Source organism: Theobroma cacao, chromosome 9 (assembly GCF_053813885.1).
Source record: "Theobroma cacao isolate CCN51 chromosome 9, ASM5381388v1, whole genome shotgun sequence".
Taxonomy (NCBI): Eukaryota; Viridiplantae; Streptophyta; class Magnoliopsida; order Malvales; family Malvaceae; genus Theobroma; species Theobroma cacao.
Genome location: NC_142647.1, coordinates 45,825,757 through 45,847,513, shown reverse-complemented (window position 1 = coordinate 45,847,513; position 21,757 = coordinate 45,825,757). Strand labels below are relative to the sequence as shown.

General features: G+C 35.2%; 3 protein-coding genes and 1 long non-coding RNA gene across 6 annotated transcripts; 2 read left to right on the top strand and 2 right to left on the bottom strand.

Annotated features, from left to right (window-relative positions):
* Positions 1 to 1,800: 1,800 nt before the first annotated feature.
* LOC18590301 (Rho GTPase activating protein with PAK-box/P21-Rho-binding domain-containing protein) lies at positions 1,801 to 9,328 on the top strand. Of its 2 annotated transcripts, XM_018127220.2 has the most exons (6): positions 1,801 to 1,819; positions 2,221 to 2,635; positions 5,155 to 5,275; positions 5,477 to 5,596; positions 7,644 to 7,874; positions 8,474 to 9,328. In XM_018127220.2, exons 2-6 carry the CDS (start codon positions 2,223 to 2,225, stop codon positions 9,071 to 9,073), a joined length of 1,485 nt encoding a protein of 494 aa, XP_017982709.2. In that variant the 5' UTR covers positions 1,801 to 1,819; positions 2,221 to 2,222; the 3' UTR covers positions 9,074 to 9,328. The 2 variants fall into 2 exon arrangements, with proteins under 2 accessions (XP_017982709.2, XP_088665737.1); XM_088809611.1 differs by lacking the exon at positions 1,801 to 1,819 and having other exon boundaries at positions 1,870 to 2,635.
* On the bottom strand, positions 7,854 to 8,914 carry LOC148761027 (uncharacterized). Its single transcript, XR_016028297.1, has 2 exons — positions 8,775 to 8,914; positions 7,854 to 8,640 (listed from the first exon to the last, which is right to left on the bottom strand). It is a non-coding gene; the product is annotated as an uncharacterized LOC148761027 (long non-coding RNA).
* Positions 9,329 to 10,709: 1,381 nt separating the features above from the next.
* LOC18590300 (FANTASTIC four-like protein (DUF3049)) lies at positions 10,710 to 12,117 on the top strand. The gene has a single exon (XM_007015730.3). The coding sequence runs from the start codon at positions 11,041 to 11,043 to the stop codon at positions 11,911 to 11,913; it is 873 nt and encodes a 290-aa protein (XP_007015792.3). The 5' UTR covers positions 10,710 to 11,040; the 3' UTR covers positions 11,914 to 12,117.
* Positions 12,118 to 16,917: 4,800 nt separating this feature from the next.
* On the bottom strand, positions 16,918 to 21,716 carry NLP1 (nitrilase-like protein 1). 2 transcript variants are annotated; one of them, XM_018127221.2, is made up of 9 exons: positions 21,491 to 21,716; positions 19,639 to 19,687; positions 18,745 to 18,836; positions 18,426 to 18,589; positions 18,281 to 18,327; positions 18,100 to 18,133; positions 17,652 to 17,818; positions 17,350 to 17,446; positions 16,918 to 17,252 (listed from the first exon to the last, which is right to left on the bottom strand). In XM_018127221.2, the coding sequence occupies exons 1-9, from the start codon at positions 21,577 to 21,579 to the stop codon at positions 17,071 to 17,073; spliced, it is 921 nt and encodes a 306-aa protein (XP_017982710.2). In that variant the 5' UTR covers positions 21,580 to 21,716; the 3' UTR covers positions 16,918 to 17,070. The 2 variants fall into 2 exon arrangements, with proteins under 2 accessions (XP_017982710.2, XP_007015791.3); XM_007015729.3 differs by having other exon boundaries at positions 18,438 to 18,589.
* Positions 21,717 to 21,757: the final 41 nt, after the last annotated feature.

Here is a 21,757-nt window from a genome sequence, read left to right as displayed (position 1 = left end):
ATTGATATTATTGTTTAATTAACTAATTAATTAATAACAATAATAATCATTTTGACTAGTTTGGGTAGAACTTGTCTAAATCAATATCCTATTGTGAAGATGAGAGTTTTTTAGCATTAAAGCAAAGAAAGGGATACCATCATTATACACAAATCAAGGATCGTGTAACCATAAAATTAGGGTGCAATCCGTCACGCGTCAATGTCCCAATTATATGGGTGCCAAGCACGCCCAAAGCAAATCACACAAAGCCAAAAGCTTTTGCATTTCATCCTCTCCTCTCCTATCTTCTACCTTCTCTCTTTCTTTTCTTTTTTTTTTTTTTTTGTCTCTTTTCTTCCATTTCAACAGATGAAAGTGCTCAATCATATATTATCCTTACAATTTATCGAACAAATAATATTAGAAAAAAAAATCTCGAATCCCTTATATATATATATCCGATAAATAAAATAATAATTCAAACAAATGTACAGTTCTAGAAATAACTTATGCATTCCTTAGTATTTAAATCTCAAAAGATATTTTCTATTTCTTGTACACTAGGCTCATTAATATATATATATATATATATATATATGACATCATGAAACAATCATAATCATTCTTCTTCTTCTTTTTTTATTCTTAATAATAATGGATCAAAACAATTATTGGTGAACTGAAGTTTGACCATTGTCATATGAAATAAAGTTATTTATTTATGTAAAAAAAAAATATAATAGTGCCATTGAATTTGCAACAAAATATTTGTTTGAGAGTAACATATAAGACATAGGCAAGCATATGATAAACTAAACTTGAGCCTTTTTTTTGTCTTTGAGGAATTTAGGATCAACTTTACTAAGAAGCAAATATTCTATAATTTGGAGATTAGTCCAAATTGATGGGTGTAATAATTATGCTAATTATGATAAAATTGAGCCTTATAGGGGATTCTTTTGGGATATAAATTTTAAGTAATCTTGCATTTGACTTGGAGTAAAAAAGAAAAAAAATACCTAGCAATATAAAAAAAAAATCATTCCCAACCACCTGAATTATTTTTGGATTGCTTTGAAAATTTTATTTTATTTTTTGGTCAACATCGATTGGTAAATGTCAATATCCCTTTGTTAGGAAAAAATGAGTTTATTTATAGGGAATAGCCATGAAAAGAGCCTTGACCTGTTGAGAATTGAAATTGTAAGCCACCATGAATTTAAACTAGAAAAAAAAAAATTAGAAGATACTACAAATCTGTAATATCACCATCAGCTGATTCTAATAAGCATTTCTGAAAAGGACATTTCAGTTCAAAATTAAAACTAAAAATATTTGATGGCATTGTTATTATTTATTGGAAAGAATGAAGTTTAAAGTCTGAATTTTTATTTTTTAGAGATTTATTTTAAATGAAGAAAATAAATTAAGTTGCAAATTTTTTTTTAAGTTTGAGAAAGGGGATTTGAATTTTATTTTTTTAAATAAAAAAATCATGTATTAATTAATGACTCAAATGTTTGGGTGCATGAATTATTCAATTAAGATGAATTGAATGAAGATTATATTCACATTTAACATAATTAATGAAATCAATAAACAGAAAGGTTACCATATACATGAATGTGAGTAAACATTAAACATGGTTTTACATAAGAGGGAACAAAGCACTTCATCAATTACATATGGTTTCCAATGCTAAAAAAGAAAGGAAGAAGTCTGTAGGAGAAGACATCATTGTCTGATTGATTCAAGAATTTTAACAGCATTTCTTTCTTTGCCCACCATCCAGCTCAAAAAGCCATTCAATCAGCTTCCATCTCATCTCCCTAACAAGGTAAATAGCCCCACAATTCACATAGACATAGCCATTAACAGTCTTAATCTTTCTCTTCTACCTCAAGCTGCCACATTTTTATAATCATTAATTACTCTGTCTTCATTTCCCACCAAATTTTGCTTCTTCAACGCTCAAAATCCCATAAACCAAAAACACTTAATACCTCTGTATATTTTATTTGTGAATTCAGTTAATGATTCTCACGTCCCACATTCTTTGAAAGCACCCTTTTCCTTAAATCAAACTCCACCCTCTCTCTCCCTTCCAAATCTGATTCTCAAAAATAAAATCTTTTCCAATTTTCTTTTTTATTTTATATTTTTTGGGTTTTCCTGAGAAATAATTTTTTTTGTTTTTTTTTTTTTATATTTCGAAAAAAACGTTACTGTCATTGCCAGCCATGACCGAGGTCCTTCATTTCCCTTCATCTCAAAGCACTAACACTTCTTCTCCTCCTTCTGAACCTGCCTTGTCCTGTGCACCCCAGACGTCTTTAACTTGCGCACAAGGTGACAGAGATGACTTTGTAAATGGAACAAGCTGTGACCCAGAAGAAGAAGAAGGGGAAGAAGTGAAGGAAAGAGAGAAACAGGACAGAGATCAGTTGTCTTTGTTGGCTTTGCTTGTGACCCTTTTCAGGAAATCTTTGGCTTCTTGTAAGACTACTGATAGAAGAGAGCTTTGTGCTATGGAGATCGGTTGGCCAACCAATGTCAGACACGTGGCACACGTTACCTTTGATAGGTACAATGGCTTCTTGGGTTTGCCTGTTGAGTTTGAGCCTGAAGTTCCCCGGAGAGCTCCTAGTGCAAGGTCTCTCATTTTCCCTTTTTCTTTACCAAAGTTCCAACTTTTTATTGAAATGTGAATGTGGGTGTTTGGTTTTATTTTTTTCCTCTTATTTTTGAGGTCTAGTGGCTTCGACAGTTAATAAAATTATGGGGTTTTCTGATTCTTGTTTTGATTATTGCATTGGTGCATATGGAGTTGTTTGGACTCAATATTGGTGAATGGCAATAGCTGAAATTTGGTTAATTCCAATAGCTGTTCAAAGAAATGTGATGATGCTTTTTTTTAAATGATGTTATGTTACTTTATCTAAATTTCGAATTGAGAAATTGTTGAAGGTGTGAAATTTATACTTTTAACAAGTACATGATTTCTTCTTGTTTGCTTAAGAATGGTTTATGCAATGCAATTCTTTTAAGTAGATTTTCCAATTATTAAATTGATGAACCCTATCTGCCTTTTCTCAAAAAATCCTGTTGGGTTATCAGATTCATGAAATTCTCAACTTTTTGCATTTCATGGTTTCCTTTCGTGGGTCTCAGGTGGGATGTTGTATTGACTTATCAAGTTCTTAGAACGGCCATAAGAAATTGCGTGTATTTGGAAGGAGTCAAATTTTATGAGAGGTTGAATGTTCTTGCTTGAGTCTCATGGCTTGTTCTGTTTGACCAAATGCAAAAGTCCTTGCAGGACCAGCATTGAAACCAAGAATGGACAAAGGAATTTTTCATCATTTTGATGGAGTATATATTTACCAATCAGCTCATGTGATTGAGAATCTTAAAATTTACTACTGCTTTAAAGGTATTGTCACAAATGGCCTGACTTGGATTGTTTGTAAGGAGGATATGTGAGTATTTGTAGCAGTCTTTTAATTTCTCCTTGAAAGCTAACTAATTTTAGAAGATTCTTTTCTAATTTCCAGTAAAACAGGGCCTTTTTTTTTTTTTCGCTTCTCAAGTGCATTTGTTCTCCAAATGCATAGTTCTGATCAGTATTGAAAATCCTCAAATTTGAAATGGCATTATTTGAGGTCTGTTGCTCTTTTGTACCCTGTTAAACATGTAGCACGAATGGTTAGTAGTGCTAGGTTTATGGCCTTTTACTTTAGGCTGTCCCTTTGATGCTGGAATAAGTCTTCATTTTCTGGACTAAAATGTCAAGTGACTAAATGACGCATGCAGGACTTTCAAAATGCTGAGAGCAAATGTTTTCCTACTATTTTTCCAATTTTTGGTGCCTGGGCCAGCTAGTAGCTTATCTGGTTTAGTCATTGTGTTTAGACTTTGCTGGTAAAACCACATCCTAGAGTTCTGGATGATTCTTCTTGCATTTTTCCCTTTGATGTCTTCCCTCAAGTATCATCGAGACTAAGATGCATCTATCTGGTAATTTAGCTGGCAGGGCAATTTGTAGCCTAAATTTAGGTAAATTGAGGCCAATGGCATAAGGAAATTCTGCAGAGGCAGCTACATTTGGGGAAAAGGGCATCAGTGTTTAGTGTAACTTAGAATTAGTTGTATCATGCTGGAATAGGATTACAGGTGCAAATTTAATTGTCTTGTTATCTGGGAAGCTGCTGTTTTTGACATTTTCAGTTTATATGTTCTGCTTCTGCTTTTCTTGCAAAATGATAAAACACCCACATTTCTCTGGGTGAGTGGATCTCTAAGCTGGGTATGGTTTTCTCAAAATTTGAGTCTGATGTGGAGTTGATGGTGGGAGGTAAACAAATGTGCTATGCTTTCCTCGAACAATCATCTTATGAGCTAATATACTTGGGCAGTTTAGTTCACTGACCAAGATTGCTGCAGAACTTAATTGAACGTGATCATGCGGGATGCCAATTTATCCTCGTTGTGGAGTTTGTTATCATGGCTGCAATAGAGACTATAGAAGATAAGGTCCTTTCCAAGAATGAAAGTAGTTCAGTTAGGCTACTTACTGATAGCAGAATTTCACGTTTCAGACTTGTTCTCTTTCTACCTCTTCTGCATCTGTTATTGACACAAGTCCTCGTGCTACTAATGTTCTTTTTATCCCTTAAGAATAGGAAATGAATTAAGCGGATAATAAATTTCTGGGGCTCCCTGTATTTATGGTTTTTAAACAGAAATAGTAGTAGCTTTTTTCTTGTTTTCCACTCTGTAGCTTATATGTTTAAAATCAGAATTTATGAGTATTGAAGAAAGCAACGCTTTAAAAAGGGTCAAAAGGCATGCTTGATGCAGCTTCTCTAAGGTTCAGAATTCCTTTCAGCATAGAAAATTCTTAAAAGTTTGAGTTGGATTTGCCATGAACACACAAAAACATCCACGCCAAATGTTGAAATATTTGATTTTGATTGTTTGAAACTGGAAATGATACTGACTAGTCTTCTTAATTTCTACCAGAGTCAGCATCACCTCTGAAAAACTTTATTTCTTGCATGTAACTCATATGAAATTCATGGCATGTGTAGAACCATGACACCTGAAGACAGTCTCTCTTGATCAATACTTGACACCATAATTTGTTTTTTGTTTTTTTTTTTTTTTGGGTAGTACAACTGTCTTTGGAGTTTCCACAGAATCCATGCAGTTGTCCTACGACTCCAGAGGGAACAGTGTGCCATCAATACTCTTGCTGATGCAAAGACGTTTGTATGCTCAAGGAGGCTTGCAGGTATTCTTTCTTTGCCTCTTCAATATGCTATAGCTCCAATAGTGGAGAATGCGGAATTCTTTTACCATTTTCTCTCTCATTTATATAATCGGGGCCTATTTTCTTAGACATTTCTGGTTTTGTTGAAGTTATATGGACTTCTTTAAAGGTTTTTAAGTTTTATGCCCTTAGTTCATTTTACTGTTGACTTTGCATGTGCAGGCAGAAGGGATTTTTAGAATTAATGCCGAAAACAGTCAGGAGGAGTATGTTAGAGAACAATTGAATGGTGGAGTGGTTCCCGAAGGGATTGACGTACACTGTTTGGCAGGACTAATCAAGGTACGGTAATGCCATTTAATCCCACTTGATCATTCTTTTACATACAAATGAAGATTTAGGGGTTATAGAGTTGAATGAAAAGATGAACTTATTGCAGAGAAATTTTAAATTTCTCTGTTAGTTTTATCTTTTCCAAGCAGTTTCTCATTAGGTTGAAAATTGGGTGATTGATGGTGATAATTGTGTAGGTTGCTTATGGTCAGAGTGGTGAACCACTTAAGATGATAAACGTGCAAACACTGTGACATTCTAATTAAAACACTTTATAGTGATCAACCTTGTGGTGTATTTGTCAAAGTGCATCTGTGTTACCACCAAACCAATATAGATATTTTGGAAAATGAGGTAAGGTAAGCAAAAAGGGAAAAAGAAAAGAAAATTTGATATTACTTCTTATGGCGCTTACTGAAGATGTGGCAGTATTTATACTTGAAGCTATATCAAATTTTGGACTAATATTTTGCTTTCAGACTCCAAGACTTAGGAAAGCAAAACTTTCGTAAATATTTGTTCAAGTTGAATGTGGATTTGATGCCATCTTTGAGTCCTTTGTTTAACAATTCCTCTGCCCATAGTGCTTTTTAACTCTTTTTATGGGGGAAGCAAATACGCTCTTCCTTAATTTGAGTTACCAAATATAAAACACTATTTAACTTATTTTGAGTTTTTGTAGCCATTAATGCATATGATTTTCAGTTATTACATATGAAGGTCCCCTCGGCCTTAGGGTACACGATGGGGAATAGCCCTCCCCATTTCTTAGACATCACCACCACTCCCCTAGGTTTGAAAGTGACTGATCATCAACCAATATAACTCCCTGTTTTTGGTGGGACAATTGTTTTCTATGATCCTGTTGGTCCTTTTGATGCATCGTTGAGTCCTTTGTTTAACAATTCCTCAACCCATAATGCTTTTAACTCTTTTTATGGGGGAAGCAAATATGCTCTTCCTTAATTTGAGTTACCAAATATAAAACACTATTTAACTTATTTTGAGTTTTTGTAGCCATTAATGCATATTATTTTCAGTTATTACATATGAAGGTCCCCTCGGCCTTAGGGTACACGATGGGGAATAGCCCTCCCCATTTCTTAGACATCACCACCACTCCCCTAGGTTTGAAAGTGACTGATCATCAACCAATATAACTCCCTGTTTTTGGTGGGACAATTGTTTTCTATGATCCTGTTGGTCCTTTTGATGCATCTTTGAGTCCTTTGTTTAACAATTCCTCAACCCATAATGCTTTTAACTCTTTTTATGGGGGAAGCAAATACGCTCTTCCTTAATTTGAGTTACCAATTATAAAACACTATTTAACTTATTTTGAGTTTTTATAGCCATTAATGCATATTATTTTCAGTTTATTACATATGAAGGTCCCCTCGGCCTTAGGGTACACAATGGGGAATAGCCCTCCCCATTTCTTAGACATCACCACCACTCCCCAAGGTTTGAAAGTGACTGGTCATCAACCAATATAACTCCCTGTTTTTGGTGGGACAATTGTTTTCTATGATCCTGTTGGTCCTTTTCCCTTTTCCCCCCCTTGGAGGGGGAAAGGGTGGTCATTGCTATCACATATGAAGATACTGTAATTGAGTGGGAGGAGTGACAAGTTTACGCAAATAAGGTTGACTCAGCTGGTCTTTTCACCTTGTGGGTTTTGGGTTTCCAGTCTCAACAATTGAAGTCAACAAATTTTCCTTTCAGCTGCAGTTATTTCAGCCAGAGAGTTCCTTTTTGACTGTGAATTTCACTGTTGATGTTCACAACGATGATTCTGGGAAACTTGCTTTTGCTGGAAGAGAAATATCTTACACATGACATATACAGTTGACTGGTGATGAAACATTCATGTTCTGAGTTCTGGAGCACAGTTTTCTTGGACATTGCTTCTCATTCTTTCTTGTATATACATTCATCTTATGCTTATGCATATGCACATACGTCTGGAGGAAATGACTTTAACCATATCTTCTTCTAATTTTTCCATTTTTTTTATCAAATCCTAATATACTAATTTGATGTTTGTTATTCTTAGGCTTGGTTCAGAGAACTTCCAAATGGAGTTTTGGATTCTTTATCTCCTGAGCAAGTAATGCAATGCCAGACAGAAGAGCAGTGTGCTGAGCTTGCAAGGCTTCTACCCCCAACAGAATCTGCTCTATTAGATTGGGCCATCAATCTCATGGCTGATGTTGTCCAGCAAGAACACATAAACAAGATGAATGCACGCAATATTGCTATGGTCTTTGCACCAAACATGACTCAGGTGAGATATTCTAGGAATTTCATATATTTATTTCACCAGGACATCACCACTCACATTAAAAACAGAAAAATTGAGATGGTAACTAAACTTATTCGTAAGTCAGATTTTCTTGAGGATCTAATTTACATTTGAAAAAGTTTCTGTCCATAATGGGTACCCAAAGTATTTCAGCCCTGTTTGGGAGTGCAGGGCAGAGAGGTCGGGAGCCCGCCCCACTGCACTGCCCTATGCTCCCAAATGGGTCCCTTTTTAGTAAAGCCTTCATTTTCCCTCATTGTTACTGGTGTTCCCATATCTTACTCACTGATACTGATGAATTATGTGTTAAGCATCTGGTACTGTTGTAATGAATGCATAAATTTCCAACATAATCCCTGGTCCCTCCCTCCTGGATTTCTGAATTCATTGATAGTTCCTTTCTTCTCATCCCCCGTTTCTTTTCAGTTTTCTTACCACTGAGTGTTGGCTCAGAGGATTGTTAATTATCTTCCCCATCTCATCTATTCAAATATTTGAGAAAACTTTGATGGCAATGCAGATTGCATATTGGGTTTATTGTTGGTTCAATGGCTGTCTCTCTTGGCTTATTTTGGTTGCAGATGGCAGATCCTTTGACTGCACTGATGTATGCGGTCCAAGTGATGAACTTCCTCAAGACACTTATATTAAGGACATTGCGAGAAAGGGAGGATTCAGTGGTAGAACCTACTCTTGCATCCCGTCTGGAGCCTTTTGATGAGAATGGAGACCAGAGCCCTTCACTCTCCTGCATTCAAGATACTGAAAAAGATGATGAAGAGAGAGAGCTGGCCTTTACTGCTGAAGAACCTTTAAGAGAAAGTTTTAGGAATTATAATCCAAACAATGAGATAATGGATGGAAAAGATCACAGTCCGATACCCTCTGTCCACAAGCTAATAGCTGATGCAGATCATTCTGATGAGACTCCAGCTCCGGTTGAAACCTTCATCAGTGACACAGATGCCATTGTAGCCAACTATCTGAAGCCTGGCACTCTAGAAAATGATGCAAAGAGTAATATTGGTCAATCAAGTAATTCAAGTCTTAAGAAGGGGCCTAATAAAATTAGTGGACAGCAATCCATTCTTCAGATAACAAACCCCGCTGAGAAGACTAAAGGAATAAGCAATTTGAGCCGTATAGATTCAAGGATAGAACGTATTGAAGCATGGCGGTGAAGGATACTCAACAGCAGTTGGGCTGCCCTAACTGATACTTTGACAAGATTGCCGTGCATGTTTGTTCATTTTAAGAAGTTGTGAAGGAAAATTTGTGAATTGTTCATGTATCTTTTGGTGTGATGATTGGTTTGCTTCACCTTGTGTAATATCGTGGAAGATGGTTCTATACTTCACAGCATGACCCTAACATTTGCACTTTCATAAAATGTGCTATCTACTTTAACATTGGAATCCTATCGATGTGGTTTCTCCCTTTCGGTGTCATTCCCATGATGTTAACTTCCACTTTTTCCACATTCCCTCGCTGGTCCTGATACCCTATAAAGTCTACCATATTCTGAGAAGCTTTGGTGGTATGAAGCGTGTTTTTACATCAATATTCTGCCGAAGTTTGCCCAGGAAGAATATGAGTTTCTTCACTTTGATGTAAAAACTTATAGGCAGGTTTTGGTGCACCCATCAAAGCTGATGGACCACTATATGGAGACAAAACTAAAGTTCGATGCGCACTGCTGCCGAAAGCCAACGCATGTTGTGGTGAAAGAAGATCACACGATTGTGGCAACTTTGTTAGTACATTGGCAGGGCAGATACTTTTTAGGTTGGTCTATATTGATAACCTGTTTATGTATATGTGGACAGTCCACCGCAAATGAAGAATAGCAGCCAATCATATTCTGAAAAAAAAAAAAAAAGAGTGGATATGTAAAAGGGATCGTTCAGAATATTCCAAGTGCTGGTGGCAATGACAATTACAGAACTGGAAAAGCTGAAAATGGCCACTTGGCTGTGGCTCACTCTCTTATCTAGTCTATGTTCCAGAAATTTTTGCAATAAATGGTGCCTGGTCACCTTGTACTGCCAGGGTCCTAAAACCCCCACCGCTCCTAAAAGGCTACTGGTACTGGTTCGTATCAATCGTATTGATTAGGCCAAGCTTCAATATCTCTGGGAACTCAAAGCATTTGAACGCGTATTAGATAAACTTGTCTCACACTTCATCATGTAAAATCTACTTAAAAGTTGAAGAAATAATCCAAATAGAGCCTTTGTCTTACTATTAAGACGAGATGTATATACAAGACTTTCTGTACTCGTGTGGAAAATGTAAAGATGACGTGAAGATGTGGAGGGCGTAAATCGTCCTGCAAATCACATCTATACATCCTGGACACCACCCATATTTTTACATGGCATCCTATGATTCGTAGCAGTGTTGGTATGACATATCATTTTATGATTGGAGTACGTTGAAGCATGGAAGAAAACTGAGGTGGAATGGAAATGGAACAAAATAAAAATATTTTGTCCTGCTATAAGTTTGGCGGTAGCTTCATTTATTCTAAGAAGCCAGCTAGAAAAAAACAATTCCTCTGGTTGTGAGCTACCCTGGTTCTAGCTCTCAATGTTTGAGAAATAAATATAAATATATATATATCTATATATATAGTAGTACTCTTGCAGGTGCTACATTTCTAGTACATAAACTAAAGTCTAAGCATCGGCCCAAGAATAAAATTAGAAAGAATGAAAATAACAATAAAATTTTACATGTTAAATCATATTCTCAAAACTAGAATGGAAAAACCTACCATCCACCAAGAATAGTAAGTTAAATATACTAAGAATTGCTGGAAATATAACAAAACAATAATGGCCACCAAATTGAGTCATAGCTAGATAACCACCCATCCTTATTCTACTCCACTAGAAGAGGTACCCAAATCAGCAAAACTTCCCCAAATTAATAGTCACCTCCCCTTTGATTTTTTCCAAACCCCATGCCCATCTCGTGTTCCTTTCTCTACCTCCCCCTCCCTTTACCCTCAAAGCAGAACTTAAAAGCTCTTTATATTTCCTTCTTTCTCGCTTGCTTTGCTGGCTCTTTTTTTCTTCTCTTTCTCTGTCTCTCTCTGTCTCTCTCTAAGTAGCATCTCTCAAAGAGAATACTGGAGAGCCAAGCCATGGCTGCCTGTGGAAGCCTTCAACACATCTTTGAAAACCCGTTACCAGAAAATCCGACTCTGCTTGAATCCCTCTCCTCATGGAACCAAATCAAGCCTGCTATTAAACCTATTGAGCCATCTTCTTTCACTGAAATCTTTGGCGAACTTCATTTCAAGGAAAATTCCAAATCATCTTCGGCCTCTTCCTTTCCTATCTCACCCTTTTCTTCCACATCTATAATAGATTTGAGTCCTCAAAACAGTGCGTTCAAGCTCTCCAAGAATGATACTTTCAATGAAAATGATGAAAACAATAATACAAGTTCACCACCAGAGATTTTTCCAAGCACCCCAGAGATCACCAAGTACACAAATTGCCACAAGAAGAGTGAAAGCTTTTCTTGGAACTCTGAGAGCCTACAGCTATGCACTGAAGGGCTTGGTTTCGAAAGCTCTGATGATGTTGAGGACTTGAAAAATGAGATGAAAGAAGGTTGGCAAAGCAAAGAGGAGAAAGAAAGTAGCATAAATACTACAAAGCATACCACAACAGAGAATTTATGTGGTGAATTCAGGAGGCCAAGAACTAGAGGAGGAGCATTCCCACCACCAATTTCCTGTATTGGAAAGAGTGGGAAGCCTTGGGTTTGCTTCAAGTCTTACAGGCAAGATGGCAGGTTTGTGCTGAAAGAGGTAAGAATCCCTACACAAGAATTCTTGCATGCATGTAGGGAAGATGGGCGCTTGAAGCTGCACTTTGTGCAGCCAGAAGATGAAATCTTGGAAGAGGAGGGATTTGAGGAGGAGGAGGAGGAAGAGGATGAACTAGAAGATCTAGAAGAAGGAACCCATGGTAGCATTGATGAAGATAAAGAGAAAAGCCAAGCCTGATAACAATCAGAAATGAAGTCAATTTAGCCAAAATTGCCATATGAAAATTAAAAAAAAAAAAAAAGGAAATTACGGTTCAAGTAGATTGGCATGCATATATTAGAAAATTAGAGGAAAAAAGAAAAAGAAAAGAAACAACCTTTCCTTGTGTATTTTAGTCTCCAAGGGTACTCCAAATTAATAACTAGAGAACTTCACTAGCCATCTCCTTTTCTACTTTTTTCTTTTCCTTTTTCATTTTGGTAGCTTTCTAACTGGTTGTGTTCATCTTTCCCACAATTAAAGCATCTCGCAGACCAGATTGTTTACAGTCATAAAGCTATTCGAGTTTTGACAGGATTGTGGACTAAGCAATTTAATTCTGCTGCCAAGCTTTTTTCTTTGGTAAATATAATTAAAATTTTGACAAAAAAATAATTAAATTGCCATTGTAGAACATTGAACTGAATATCTTCTACTGGTTGCGTGTCTCCTTGTATGTTGTTGGCATTTATATATGATTAAGACCAATGAGTGCCACACCTAAAGTTTCTAGAGTTTGTTGCATTAAAGAAAATCCAATGATTCCAAAGAAAAACTGCAGATTTCCTGATGTGACAAGTTCATTTTTTGAGTGTAAAAGGTGCAAAATACGACTTTTTGCAGTAATTCACTCATCACAAATTTTTTTTTTTGAAAATTATATGCAAAATTCTTTAAATCAGGAAGGGGGGAAACCCTTTGTTCATCCAAGAAGGCAGACCTGAATAAGATCAAATAAACCTTTACAACAAACTGGATACCTCCCCTGCCTCAAGCAAGCAAAAATCAACCTATCCCATGTACAATTATCAGCATTTACCGAACAAGAGCTCAAAAAACAGAAGCCAAGATAATTCACTCATCACAATTAGCTTAACTACATCCCACAAAGTGGTCTTGGCATCACAATTCAGTACAACATGCCGCAACAACTAGTCGAAAGTTTTATTTATTTATTTGTTGGTTTAATTTTAATCATAACAAGTCGAAACTAATTGTTTTTATCATACCTATTGAATTAAGGAAAATATAAAATATGGAATTGATGTTCAAGGCAAATTCTAAAGAAATAAATTTAAATTTTATTGAACATTTTCAACAATAATAATAAAAGAATGAAAAAAAGAAAGCCGTTTGAACAATTATATCTATTCAAAAATTATGTTTGATCAAACAATTAAGTTTGTTCAAATAATTATATATATGTGTATGTGAAAAAGGATTACAAAGAATAAAATTTTAAAAACAATGACATTAAATTCATATATTAAAACCATTTTTCAGTATTTCGGTGTTCATGTTTCGCATTCTTTAACAAATTTTAGACATTTCTAGACTCATAAAAGGTTTATGTTTCCGAGCTAAGTGATGTCAAAGGAAAAAATGAGAGAAAAATTGAAAGTTGAAACTAGTGATACCATGGGTAAGAACTTTCGCACCTTCCCCATGTAGTTGGGGAAGTATGATAGTAGTAGTACTAGTAGTAATAAGCAATTAGCATTTGCCAAGTCAAAATTTAAAAGAAATTATAAAGTCAACCAAGGTCTCAAATCATGGCCATATGCCCTTAGCTTATTTGTAAGTGTGATAGGAAATAGTGCAGCTGTTCATCTGTATATATCTTCATGTGACGACAAGAGCTTAGTCATCTTAATCTCTACCTTTGACATGTGAAACTACCACCTAAGATTTGTCACTTTTTTGTGTGTGTTTTAAGACATGTCGTAACTTGATTAATTGCATGTTGTTATTGTAATTCGGTTTAGATTACAGATTATTTGAAATTAACTATTTTAATTTTAAATTTAAAAGTCAAATCATAATAAAAAGAGAATAATTTATTATGTGATAATAGTAAGATTTTTTATATATAAAATACAAAATGGAACTTCGGGTCAACCTTATCTCAAATTATAACTTAAACTTTAACTAATTTACTAAAAATTAAAAAAAAAAAAACAAAAAGATAAACAAAGGGGTCATATTCTCATACTCAAATCTACATTGAAGTGTACGCAACCGACACCGATGCACCAGCTTCACAGAAAAATTAAAGATAATGGATGAGGTCTAGAAGAAAGTTAAAAAGTGTACTAAATGTATGCCCACTTAGCCAATAGAGGAAAATGAAAGCACAAGAGAACAAGTCGACACAAACCTTAAATAATTCAAGTTTCATGGCCCCCTAATTTCCAGATTCTGGTCCAGATAGCAAACATTTCTTTCATCAAATGTAACACCGGAACTCCTCTGGTATATATGATTTTGAGCAGTGAAAAAAATCTAATTAGAGAAGCTGCTTCTCTGGACAAAACACCAGACACATGGCAATGAAGCTGCTTTGAAGTTATTGTTACTAGTATTGTTGTTTTCATTGAATCAGTGACCCAAAAGTGGGGTTATTGTCTGTTGACATGGTTAAATATATAGAAGTGAGCTTTATCCGTCCTTGAATGTGATTGTCAACTACTTGATACGATTCATCTAGTAATAGGCTGCATTGCATCTTTAGAGATTGTCCATTGCCCCTATATATGTATCTTCTAAGCCACATGCATTCATTTTCATTTCTACATTATTGAGATAAGATCTCCTTATGATTCAAAAAGAAGATGTCAAGTTCAAAAAAGCCAAACCCAAAACAAAAATTTGTTTCTCTTTTGTTTTCATTGGATTATTGTACCAAGAGTAGGGCTAGCTATTGTCTGTGGATCATGCTCGGAGAAGAGGGTCTTGCTTATCTTTTGCCCCTACATCTTTGTGAGGCACATATGCATTTTCATTCTACGTATAATGTCGGTTGAGATAATATCTTGTATTCATAATTATACTTCACCTTTTGAAATGGAGGTTTCAAGTTCAAAAAGGTTGAACAAAAAATGGATTGAATGAAACCCTAAGGAACATGGGAGATCAGCATCATTATGTAAGACTAAGAAGATTTGAGTGTTTCTTGTAAACAAAGCAGAGGAAATAATATATAGAAGTAGCGAAAGAGGATCAAGAGACTAGGTTTAAGAATGTTGGATATGAAGCTTGATGAGTAGTTCATGGAGGTGTTTACTTAGGGTGGAATTTAATTGGTCAAAATATCCATCAAGTTCTTATACATATATAATTTGTTCAATTTAGTTCCTGTATTCAAAATTGAAGCAATTTAGTCTTTTGTCCTAATGATATCTAATTTTACCATTAAAGGGGATGACGTCAGTGCTGATGTAGCATGCCACGTGGCACTAACATGATGACATGGCAGTGCCACATGGTATTAATATGATGACGTAGTATTAACATGATAATGTGTTGATGCTATGTGGCAAATCTCGAAAAAATTTTCAAAATAATTTTGTGTCTCGTCACATAGATTAAATTGAACAAAAATATACAATATAGAGACTAAATTAAACAAAATTGAGATATTTTTAACTTTTTTATTTATTTTTTATATTTTTATTTTGTTTAATATTTCAAGTTATATTTTTTAGATTGAAATTCTCTAGATTAAAAACTGTATTTGAGTTCAGCTCAAGTTAAAAACTAAGTCAAATAAATTTCAAATATGCATACTATTATAAATAGAAGAAAAAAGAATTTATTTAATCTTTTTATATTATTTTATTCCAACATAATGCTAATTATTCATCTAAATTCGGCTTTAGGTATGAAATTTTTTTCAAATTTTTTTTATAAAAGGAGAATTAAAACTTAATTTTTACAAAAAAGATAAATTAATGTACATATTTAAAATCAAATAATCAAGTAAGAAATATATTTTTTAACGTTATAAATCTTTTACACTTAAATATTTGACATATTAATAAGTATATCTATCATCTACTTAAATATTTATATTTTCAAATATTTTTTCAATTTAATCCCTTAACATCTCAATTTTATTCAATTTAATCCTTATATTATATATTTTTATTCAATTTAATCCATATGACATAGCACAAATTTTTTTTGAAAATGTTTTTGATCTGTCACGTGACACCTACACGTCAGCATTGACACACAATCATATTAGTGTCACGTGACATTGCTATGTCATCATCTCAATACCATGTTATCAAAGTGTGTCACATTAGCACTGACATCATCTATTTAAAGGCAAAATTGAATACTATTAAAAAGAGCGACTAAATTAAAATAATTCTCAAAATCAAAAGATTAAATTATTTCGATTTTAAGTACAGATATTAAATTGAACAAAATATATAAATATAAAGACTTAATAAGTATTTTGATAAATTTAATATACCGGATTGCATTTGGATTATTGAATTGGAAAGAATGGATTTCTATAGTCACACTCAAACCTCAAGTTAATCCCATAGAGTTATTGAAACAGAAGACTGATTTTCATATTCTTCCCTTACAGTAGTATCTCTTGAAAATACTAGTTACATTGGAATGTTCGATTGATCTTTTTGTAAGCTTTGGAATTGCAAGGGCGCCTAAGAATGTGAAACTGAATCCAAAGGGTAATTCGTTGGAACCTTTTCAACTAGCAAACAGATGAACTCGGGATTGTTATAAAATAATGATATGTCACTTCGTGAAACAACCCCTTCCAAAAAAGATAGGAAATTTGAGAACAATCTCGATAGACACGTTTTATCTTTGATGAATGGTTAGCAGACAGATATTGGGGATCAATGAGGATCCTATTTTTGGTTGCAGAAGGCTTAGATAGAAGAAAAGAAAATAGATTTGGATATCAAAAGAGCAAAAGGTAGAGCTTTGGACCACTCGATGCCGGAAAAAGTGGTCCACTAGGCAAGAACTTCCAATTGAGTAGTATCCTCTCATGGATAGCTCAGGACCACCGGGAGGTAACCAATATCTTGATACTGCTTCATTGCTACAGAAAGGAAGGGTCCCATCGTCGCCCTGGCCAGGTGGGGCGGCGAAGTTCTTGGGAGGGGGGCGGTGGTATCGGGGAGAGGAAAATAATGGAGAGACCAGCAACACTCCTGCGTATGAACCCCAAACATTTTGGTCATACTTACTGACGTTCTTTATTTCATACTTACGAAAGTCATCTTGTTCTTTTTACTCTTGGACAATAAGACACGGCAGTGAAAGGAACTCAGTGATTAATCTCCACAACAACATAGTTGATAAGAGAAGGGGCTAATGAATTGATGATGGTTTGCTGCCATCTGATGTCAGAAGCACCTTGTACAAATCTGGACGTCGATCACGAAATACTCCCCAGCTACTTCTCTTGGATTTGATTTTACCAAGATCAAAATGTGCAATGAGAACAGCTTCCTCTTTGTCATTAGCAGCTGCAACAATTTCCCCCGTTGGTCCTGGCATCAAAATATTCATTTTTGGACTTATTTCAGACAGGTGAAGGTGATGAGTAAGACTAATGAATTGTAGAAGAAAGAATCTTCAAATTTGTACCTGCTATGAAGGAATTCCCATAGAATGTAATCTCACTATTCCCATGCTCTGTTTCAATCATTTCCTTCCCAATGCGGTTAGAGGCCACAAGGGGTACCTGAATAAACACAATATCCATTAACGCTTTGCATGCTAGGAGCTCCTCCCTAAATTTCATAACAGAAGAATAATAAAAGATGATTATGCCCTCACGATCACCAGAAACATAATATCTCTATCCAATTACAGAAAAAGAAAAAGTAACTAAAATGTAAAGATTGGGAAATCTAGAACAAAATCAGTCCACCAGTCCTCTAACTTACCACATTCGCCCCAGCATGCCCTTGCATCACTCGCTGCCAATGATCACAAGAATCAAGTCCCTCATCTTGTGGTTCAGAGCCAATAGCCGTAGGGTAAAACAATATCTCAGCACCTTGCAAAACCATAGCACGGGCTGCCTCTGGAAACCACTGATCCCAACATATTCCTGACATGCAAAATCAAGCAATTGCTTTAGATCTTCCACATCTTTGTTTTGCAGGTAAATTGATGAAACAAACGGACAATTCTGCAATTAATTTTTGTTGCCAACATAGTCTGATCCCTGAGCAGAGACCGTGATTGCAAACAATAATTATAAGGTACACCATACTTAGATGTATTCAAGTGACGGATCAAATTTGGTAAATAAAATTTGCAAGCTTCACCAGATAAGACAATAAGCAGAAGGGTAACACCGTTAAAAGGAAGAAGAAAAGAAGCACTGACCAACTCCAATCTTTGCAAATTTAGTCTGGAAAACCTGTTACCAATTGAATCCATAAGTTTTTTTTTTTTTTTAAAGGCAGCTTCCATAAGTTAACTAATCCAGACAGGTCAGATATAAAATCTCAAAATTACTGAAACAACTGTTAATATCAGTTAACCTGGGATTTTAACAGGCACCTACCTTAAAACCTGTGTCTCCAGGATTAAAGTAGAACTTTTCCTGGTATCCTGAGAGAAAAGAGAGGAAACTCAATGTTAACAATGACGATAAATAATTTTCAAAACAATAATGACGATAAATATGAATGGCATCATAAAGCATTTACTTTTCCACAGACCTGGTCCATCGGGGATATGAGATTTCCTATAGAGTCCGAGATCAGTCCCATCAGCATCAATGATAGCTACAGAATTGTAATGGGCATTGTTTGCCTCTTCAAAAAAGCTAACTGGTATCACCACACCCAACTCTTTCGCAAGTTTCTGCATCCTAGAAGTGTTCACATAGACAATAACAAGTCCAATTGAGTAAATAATTAGAAGCTGGAAGCCAAGGCCTGTTTAGTTGTTCTTATGAGAGAAAAAAGGCATAGGTCCAGCCAATAAACGTAAATTTGCACGCCAATCAGTTGGAAGAAATTTTACCTCTGAATGGTAGGGTGATCCTTATAAGGCTTAGCTCGCTGAAAGAAATCCTCCCTTTGTGCTTGACAAAAGTAATAACCCTCAAATAGTTCCTGGAGACACATAAAGACATAAGAATGACAACTAAAAATGTCAAAAATACTGTAGAATTTGTCAGTGAAAAAATTTAATCAATCAGATCAGCATACATCTATTGTACCACCAATTACAGTGTGCCAACGCAGAATTACAGAGGTATTGGAGCAAATGAGAGAAAACTCTGTGGTGATGTTCAAATCTCCATTTTAGAAAACCGGGTTTCACAACAATTTTATCATTAAGAAAGCTATTTTTCTTCCATTAAGAGAGACTATAAAGTAGCAGCAGTACCTTATTATAAACAGTTTTCCTTGCCTAATTTTCAAAATCCTAGTGTGCATCAGATGGGGCAGATATTCTAATCTGGTTTATTATGTAAAATATCAAAAGCAGTGTCGTGAACAAAGTCTTTTTATCTAATCTTAGCTTAGCATCACAACCTGTTTTCTGGTTCCTATTGAAATTTCTAACTCTCAGAGATATGAGTTTTACCTTTAATTTTTTTTTATGTGGATTAATTTCTTTTCCAGCAACTCATCATTTTTAGTTATTGTGTTTGTTTATTTAATTATATTACGCATATGGTTCAGCATTTGCAAGATGGATGAAGTGTATCAACGTTGAGGTTGGTGCACGCTTTCAAAAGCCATAACAAATGCAAAAAGAAAATAAAAAGAATAATTGGTGTAGCTTCAAAAACGCATTTACTAGGCATAGTACAATTGAAACGCTTTCCAAAAGAATAAAGGAAACCATTTTTTAGAAAAGGCTGAAACCTAATGAGTGCCAAACATCCCAAGATTAAAGAGCACATACCTGAATAAGAATGATATTCGCTCCCTTCTCATGAGCAGCCCTAACCAGCCTGTGTAGAGGAGAGTCATTTTATGTAACTAATGCAACAGCCAAAAGAGAAGGTTGGACGAAAAGCTTCAAAACGTGCTAATTATGCCTTGAAGGTAAAGCACAGTGAAATGAAAAAAATATCATAATAAATTAGAGAGCAAAAAGTAGAGTATGCTACAAAAAAAAAAAATGATGACAACAACAACCACAAAAAAAAAAAAGGCACCTTTTCCCACTATATGAGGCCAGCAACGTGAATCATATTGTACCAGTATGCTCCAATTAGAACCATATTGTTAATAAGCTTAGCAAAAACATTATTTTTTTAATATTTACCACCCCAACTCTTCTTTGGTCTTCCCCTCCCTATTTAACAATGCATCCTTCACTAAGTCACTCTTCTTATTGGGGCACTTGTAGGCCTTTGCCTCACATGTCCAAACTCCCTTCCTTTATCCTCAATGGCACCACTCCCACCTTCTTGCACATGCACTCATTTCTAATCATATCCCTTCTTGGATATACACCAATTTATCTTAGCATTCTTATCTCCAATACCCTCAAATGGCACCACTCAGCAAACACTAATTTGAGCAAAAGAAGGGGCAAGAAAACGACCTAATTACAAGTATGACTTATACAAAGAAGAAAGTCAAAGCAATGCACTTCAAACATTCACATCCTGTGGCTGACTGTTAGAAATATGAGTACCAGTTAACAAAAAGATATTCCTGAACATTGAGTCACATAAACTAACTTGGTAATAATGCTCTCTTTAATGACATCAAGATGTGAGAGGGATATCAAATAATATGCATGAGGACCTCAACACATGCTCCAAAAGCTATTGTGGACATGCACAACCTCAATTTGTAGCCAAAGTGAGGAAGGAGACAATTTTTCATGGGTTCAAGAATTGGGGCATCAAGAATTTGTAAACACCATACTGAATACTGCAAGATCTAGGACCTGTCATTCAATTTAGTGAGCAAAACAGGCATCAAGACATGCCCAACAGTTTCCTCAAGATTGAGTTTGCCAAAATGAAAAGGATCAAACCCAATACTAAGGCAAAAGGGACAAGTATCTTAAGAAAAGATGAGACATCACCAAGTAGCAGTGTAGCTTTAAGAATCATGATAGTTCTCACTACATAAGACTGTAAAACTTTATAGATTGAGAATACCAAATATCACAAATGTGCTAAATTAATAGAAGAGCTAAAGCAAAATGTCAGATTCAACCTCCTTTTTTTTTTTCTTAACTTATCTGAAATCGAATGCCAAAATGAAATTCACCTTCAAGCCAAGAAGATGAAAATGAAATTCAATAGAGCTTTTCCACCTATGCTGTGTGCTTGTATATATTATTAAGCTCAGGCATTCACTGCTACTACAGGTGAAGCATGAGTAACTAAGCAGGAAGAAACACCAAGAAGGTAATAACTTTAGCTTACCCACAACAAAGTTCAAACCTGGTCAGTTTAATGATGCAAATTAAACTTGAAAAGACATGACCAGTCTCTGTATCACTTCTTTTATTGGTTCTTAGCCACATAATTAGATAGTCTCGTATAAGAATCAAACAATTGAACGGTTCAAAAATTATCAAAATTGATAAAAAGAAGAGCAATAAAAAAACAACCCACAACCAATATATCTGAAAACCAAGGAAACACTTTAACAGATTCCAAGAGTATCAAAGCAAATCAAACTTCTGGGTTTGATCTAAAATTCCAAATTTATTAAAAGAACACCCCAGAGAAATCCAAAGAAATGAGAAACGAAACAAAAAAAAAAAAGGAGTTGAAACAAAAAGGAACCTTTCGGCAGTGGCGAGATTGGTGGGGATATCATCGGTGCAAGCGAATTGCAAAGCTGAGACAACCACATGTCTCTTTCCCTTCTCCATTTCCTTTTAATTTTATTATTATTATTATGCTTTGCTTGATTCTTCTTCTATCTCAAACACAGCCGCAGAGCAAAGGGTGGCAAAGTTATGCAGAAGAAGAGCAAGACATAAGTCCAACTGTCCAAGTCTTGGGTCTCACTTTATATTTTTCAACGTTCATGCCCGCTTGAGTTAAAGA